This window comes from Rhinoraja longicauda, chromosome 16, assembly GCF_053455715.1.
Source record: "Rhinoraja longicauda isolate Sanriku21f chromosome 16, sRhiLon1.1, whole genome shotgun sequence".
Classification (NCBI taxonomy): domain Eukaryota; kingdom Metazoa; phylum Chordata; class Chondrichthyes; order Rajiformes; family Arhynchobatidae; genus Rhinoraja; species Rhinoraja longicauda.
The window spans coordinates 46870335-46877193 of NC_135968.1; the positions used below are offsets into that span (position 1 = coordinate 46870335).

At 44.8% G+C, this 6859-nt stretch overlaps 1 protein-coding gene across 4 annotated transcripts in view; it reads left to right on the forward strand.

Annotated features, from left to right (window-relative positions):
• The window catches only part of slc16a12b (solute carrier family 16 member 12b), a 124151-nt gene extending 117855 nt beyond the window's left edge, over positions 1 to 6296 (forward strand). For all 4 annotated transcript variants that reach the window (XM_078413743.1, XM_078413742.1, XM_078413741.1 and 1 more), the window contains 2 exons: positions 1675 to 1934; positions 4412 to 6296. In XM_078413743.1, the coding sequence (XP_078269869.1) occupies positions 1675 to 1934; positions 4412 to 4608 (457 nt within the window). In that variant the 3' untranslated portion in view covers positions 4609 to 6296. The remainder of the gene's footprint in view (positions 1 to 1674; positions 1935 to 4411) is intronic.
• The last annotated feature ends 563 nt before the right edge of the window (positions 6297 to 6859 follow it).

Consider the following 6859-nt stretch of genomic DNA (forward strand, 5'->3'; position numbering starts at 1 on the left):
ACAATCGTTCCGCCTTGGCATACATGATATCCTGGTTGCAAATCATCTTAGCTCCCCTTCCCATTCCCACATTGACCTTTATGTCCTGGGCCCTCTCCACTGGTGAGCAAAATTACAGCACATGGTATTGGTGTTGACATGGATAGAGAATTGGTTGGCAGATAGGAAGCAAAGAGGAGGAGTAAACGGGTCCTTTTCAGAATGGCAGGCAGTGGCGAGTGGAGTGCCGCAAGGCTCGGTGTTGGGGCCGCAACTGTTTACTATATATATTAATGATTTGGATGAATGAATTAGAAGTAACACCAGCAAGTTTGCAGATGACACAAAGCTGGGTGGCAGTGTAAACTGTGAAGAGGTTGCAGGGTGACCTGGACAGGTTGAGTGAGTGGGCAGATGCATGGCAGATGCAGTAAGGGGGAAGTGCAGCGAGACCTGGGTGTCCTTGTACACCAGACACTGAAACTTGGCATGCAGGTACAGCAGGCAGTGAAGAAAGCTAATGGAATGTTGGCCTTCATAACGAGAGGATTTCGGTATAGGAATAAAGAGGTTCTTCTGCAGTTGTATAGGGCCCTGGTCAGACAACGTCTGGAGTATTGTGTACAGTTTTGGTCTCCTAATTTGAGGAAGGACATCCTTGTAATTGAGGCAGTGCAGCGTAGGTTCACGAGATTGATCCCTGGGATGGCGGGACTGTCATATGAGGAAAGATTGAAAAGACTAGGCTTGTATTCACTGGAGTTTAGATGGATGAGAGGTGATCTTATAGAAACATATAAAATTATAAAAAGACTGGACAAGCTAGATGCAGGAAAAATGTTCCCAATGTTGGGGGAGTCCAGAACCAGGGGCCACAGTCTTAGAATAAAAGGGAGGCCATTTAAAACTGAGGTGAGAAGGATCTTTTTCACCCAGGGAGTTGTGAATTTGTAGAATTCTCTGCCACAGAGGGCAGTGGAGGCCAAATCACTGGATGGATTTAAGAAAGAGTTAGATAGAGCTCTAGGGGCGAGTGGAATCAAGGGATATGGGGAGAAGGCAGGCATGGGTTATTGATTGTGGACGATCAGCCATGATCACAATGAATGGCGGTGCTGGCTCAAAGGGCCAAATGGCCTCCTCCTGCACCTATTTTCTATGAACTAATGTGAATGGGTAATCAATTATCACGTGAACTCGGTGGGCCGAAGTGCCTGTTTCCATGCTGTATCTCTAGACTTAACTGAACATTCTGAAATTAAGTCTTGTACACACAAGTACACCAAGCTGGTAGAGCTGCTTTTCAGAGCACCAGACACCTGGGTTTGATCCTGATCTCACTCTTGCCTCACACATTGAGGCTCTGAGTCCCTTGGTGTTATAGTGAAAACACTTTTCTGTTTTAAACTATCACATAGGTAAGCTGTATGACATTGCTGCTTTTCCTGCCAGCTTTTTAATATTGTTCAATATTTTATCTTCAACCTAATGATGTTTTAATACATCTGATACATTTGCTGCTACTTGCAGGTTTTGTTCAGCAAGTTTTGATACTGAAATTCTATATTAAAAGTCTAATTTTTTTTTAAATAGTATTTTTATAATAACTGCAATAAAAACAGGCAGTAATGATTTTATTTGTTTACTGATGTACAGAAGTTATGATTTTTTTTAATTCTCAATTTAAATCCGCAGGTGGTTGAAGAAATACCGCAAATACTGTTACGTTGTAACCATTGGGCTGGACGGTGCCTCATCTCTCTTCACTCCTATTCTAAGATCCTTCCCCCTCCTGGTTCCCTATGCTGTATTTTATGGATACTTTGATGGGGCATATGTTGCTCTCATCCCAGTAGTGACATCGGACATAGCAGGAAATGCGTTCCTCTCCTCTGCTCTGGGAATAGTCTACTTTATCCATGGGATACCCTTCCTTATTGGCCCACCAATAGCAGGTCAGTAATATGTCTCATGCCTAATTCAAGATTTTATTTGTAAACGTGGACTGTGAATGGGACTATATATATATAAGAAAATAACTGCAGATGCTGGTACAAATCGATTTATTCACAAAATGCTGGAGTAACTCAGCAGGTCAAACTGCTCCCTTCAACACTTCAACTCCCCCTCCCATTCCCAGTCTGACCTTTCTGTCATGGGCCTCCTCCAGTGCCATAGTGAGGCCCACCGGAAATTGGAGGAACAGCACCTCATATTTCGCTTGGGCAGTTTGCAGCCCAGTGGTATGAACGTCGACTTCTCCAACTTTAGATAGTTCCTCTGTCCCTCTCTTCCCCTCCCCCCTTCCCAGTTCTCCCTCTATCTTCCTGTCTCCACCTATATCCTTCCTTTGTCCCACCCCCCTGACATCAGTCTGAAGAAGGGTCTCGACCCGAAACGTCACCCATTCCTTCTCTCCCGAGATGCTGCCTGACCTGCTGAGTTACTCCAGCATTTTGTGAATAAATCTGAGAATGGGACTGATTTGTTACTATTTCTCAATATGCTTCAGCCCTTCTCAGCCACACCGCATGTTATAAAGCTGCCTGGGTGTGCCATGAAAAGTGAAGAAATTGCAGTCTCCCTTTAAACCTGCTGGCAGATGCATGAAAAGACACTTTGACGGTTCAGCGGGCAGAATTCATGCTCTGCATGGTTTTGTAATGAATGCTTATTCCTTAGCAGAAGGACAATCCAAGCATTGCCGACCTTTTAGCTTAGTGCAGAAGGCTGAGTGAGTTCTTTCCACTGGACAAGTGGAATAATTTTACTGTTACCTTTATACCTGACCTATACTCTGGTTAAATTGTGTGACTGAATTGCAGCCCTACATTTCAGAACCCTGTAATTAAAACATTAACCGAATGAGTCCCAGCCAAATTTATCCTTTCATAATTTCCAAGTATCACACAAACACTGACAAAGATCTTGTCATCACCAGCAGTTACTGTTCTGTAGGGACATAGGGAAACGATGGTGCTTCCCACAGCTTCTCAAACCTTGGTTGCAGGGGGAATGCTGGCTGACCCTCGGTCGTGTCTACCTCCTGCTTTCACTGGTGGGCATATTGCGTTATCCGTTTGTGGGTTATTGTGGCCATAATTACTACTCAGATCCACATGTGCATATCAATTAACATCTTCCCCAATTTGCATGATAATAAGATATGATATTGGTGATAGACACAAAGCTGGAGTAACTCAGCGGGTCAGGCAGCTTCTCTGGAGAGAAGGAATCAGTGACGTTTCAGGTCGAGACCCTTCTTCAGATTTTTCCTGTGATATTGGTGAGAGGTGATATTGACAAGTGAGAGTTAGATTTAGCTCTTAGGGCTAAAGGAATCAAGGGACATGGGGGGAAAAGCAGGAATGGGGTACTGATTTTAGAAGATCAGCCATGATCATATTGAATGACTCGAAGGGCTAAATGGCCCACTCCTGCATTTGTCTATGTTTGCAACCAGATTTGTGGGGATAAGCCTTGTCTACCTGTGCTGGTGGGTGGTGATGTGGGTGGTGATGTGGGTGGGTGGTGATGTGGGTGGTGATGTGGGTGGGTGGTGATGTGGGTGGTGATGTGGGTGGTGATGTGGGTGGTGATGTGGGTGGTGATGTGGGTGGGTGGTGATGTGGGTGGTGATGTGGGTGGGTGGTGATGTGGGTGGTGATGTGGGTGGGTGGTGATGTGGGTGGGTGGTGATGTGGGTGGGTGGAGATGTGGGTGGGTGGTGATGTGGGTGGGTGGTGATGTGGGTGGGTGGTGATGTGGGTGGGTGGTGATGTGGGTGGGTGGTGATGTGGGTGGGTGGTGATGTGGGTGGGTGGTGATGTGGGTGGGTGGTGATGTGGGTGGGTGGTGATGTGGGTGGTGATGTGGGTGGTGATGTGGGTGGGTGGTGATGTGGGTGGTGATGTGGGTGGGTGGGTGGTGATGTGGGTGGGTGGTGATGTGGGTGGTGATGTGATGTGGGTGGTGATGTGGGTGGGTGGTGATGTGGGTGGGTGGTGATGTGGGTGGGTGGTGATGTGGGTGGGTGGTGATGTGGGTGGGTGGGTGGTGATGTGGGTGGGTGGGTGGTGATGTGGGTGGGTGGGTGGTGATGTGGGTGGGTGGGTGGTGATGTGGGTGGGTGGGTGGTGATGTGGGTGGGTGGTGATGTGGGTGGTGATGTGATGTGGGTGGTGATGTGGGTGGGTGGTGATGTGGGTGGGTGGGTGGTGATGTGGGTGGGTGGGTGGTGATGTGGGTGGGTGGGTGGTGATGTGGGTGGGTGGTGATGTGATGTGGGTGGTGATGTGGGTGGGTGGTGATGTGGGTGGGTGGTGATGTGGGTGGGTGGTGATGTGGGTGGGTGGTGATGTGGGTGGGTGGTGATGTGGGTGCCGTGTAGTTTTTTCAATGTATTTAGATCCACTGATTTTTCTCTTCTCAGGTTGGTTGGTGGATATAACAGGAAGTTATACTGCAGCGTTTCTTGTCAGTGGATTGTCCATGATATTCAGTTCCACATTGGTCATTTCTATTGACTGGATAAAGAAATGCAGAAATTCAGTGAACCTTCAAAACACCGTCGTAGAGGCGCATCCCAACATTATAACTTTTCAGACTGCATCAGACAATCGGAAATAAAGTCGGGAGTTCATGCAAAATTATTAAGCTAAGAAGCAGGAGTAACAACTTAGTGGCTTCCAGAAGATCCTCAAAACATGGAAACCATTTTGTGTCAGCATTCTACACTTGAGTCAATATCAGTAAATATTTTGTTAAATCTTTCAATGTCAAAGTATTTTTATATTCAGAAGTTTTTTCTCTAAATGATCTAATTTCCCTCATACATTCCACGCAAGCCTCGACATGCCTAGTTGTCCTTGCTGTCCTTTTATAAAACAAACCAGGATGCATTTATGACTAGGTGACTCCTATAATGGATCAGATTTATAAGTTAGTTCATGGCTAGTTCTCTTTGCACATGTTAATGTTGTATCAATGGACAATTTTAAGAATGGTAATAAAAGGTTTTTGCCAGATAAACGATTCTGATCAGCAGAGTGCATTAGAGTGCAGAGATGAGATGAGATGCAGCTTAACTGCGATCTGCTGAAAAAGCAGACCGAGAATCTCAGCATTGTTGCCATGTAGAAATTAGCTTGGATTGAATTGTTATTGACTCACCTGTGTTTACTCAAATTATTCATTTGACTGGTAGATTTGTACAAAATTTGTAATGCCTGGAGATTCTTGAGGATGAGATAGGAATGATAGAAACGCATGAAAAGGTGTGTGTTTTAAGGAGCTTCACGGATGCCACTCCACTTCATGCACAAGACGCATTTTCACTGTATATCTTCATGCTACCTTTGCAAACTTCTTTCATGCTTGAAGAGAGTTTCCATTTCAGTCTGGTCTTTTGTACTGACAGGTAACGTAAGGCATGTGCTTCCAATTATGGAGAATAGCTCCACACAGACGGAAACCCTGTGACTTGTCATGCATCTGCCAGCACTCCTCTTGTGCCCTACAGTGCTGAAGTAGTTTTATTTTGATTATCTATCTATTTCTCTTTTCCATTTCCATAAACCATTCTTGCAGATTTTATGATCCAGTTCATAATTCTGGAAGGAAATTACGGATCCCTTTAATTCTGGTATAGGAAAATGTTTCCTTCCACTACCTACTCACTTTAAATCTGTCTCCAGTTCTTGTAGACCTTTTTGCTAATAGAAACAACAACTTATCTGTTTCCTGTCAAACACCAGCATGATTTAGGTTGGGTCTGTCAAACTTCCCTTCGACACGTACTTTAAGGGGAGCCTTATCTTCAATAGTATTCAGAGTACCGCAGATCTCGGGATTGCAAGTGGCACCCATAATTGAATGCCGCATGTCAATGGAGGCATTTCCAATGCTTAGCTTTGAAGCTTGTGTGGTGCCATCTTTGATTTCACTTCCTGACTCCCCAGCAAGCTGACGCATCGACAGATTGGAATTCCTTGCCTCTGCACCAGAATGTTGATGACAGTGATTTCTCCCAAAATCTGCCGACAGACATGCTCACATTCCTCAGTCAGTGCTGAATGTATTTACAGCATATCCAAGTGTGAAATGTTCACATCTTCTGTATTTGTGAAGTAAACAAATTGGAGCAGGAATATTAATAAAACATGCAAGTTTCCTGCTTTGAGATGAATTTCAATGTGCAGCAGTTTTGATTGGTTTTCCTTGTTGGGGAGGTAGGGAACATTAGTTTACTGCCTACACAGCCAGTAAAGAGGTTCAATTGCGTTGACTTCTTTGAAATTGTCAGCAGGAATTAAAAAATGTTGGGATGTTTCTGTTTCTTGGTGCTGCTCATTAATGTTGAGGCGTGGTATACCAGTGGAGTTAAGCTGTCCTTTCTCTTGCAGATGTCTGTATAAATTACTGAGACAGTCCTGCTTTCTGCTACATCTTCTGTTTTGACGGAAGGTTGATTGATAGTTGAATGATGAGATATTGACTAATGAAATAGCTACCTCATTCCTGCAATCATCGGTAATTGCAAAATTATCCATTCAGTCCATCAAGTCTTTGGCGGCTGCCAGAAACCAATCCGTTATTCTCCGTCTCCTGCTACTTGTTCTCTTGTATACATGCACACAAAACCTTCCCCTTGTCATTCTTTTTTGTGATTGCTAGATGTAATTCATGTATGCTAGATGTAATTTAGAGCAGCCAGTTAACTGACCAACACATCTCTGGAATGTGGGAGGAAACCAAATCACCCGGAATAAATCCACGTGGTGACAGAGTGCAAACGCCCCACAGACAGCACTGGAGGTCAGTATCAAAGCAAATTCCCAGGACGGAGGGAGGCAACAGCATCGTACCACCCACTCTTAGT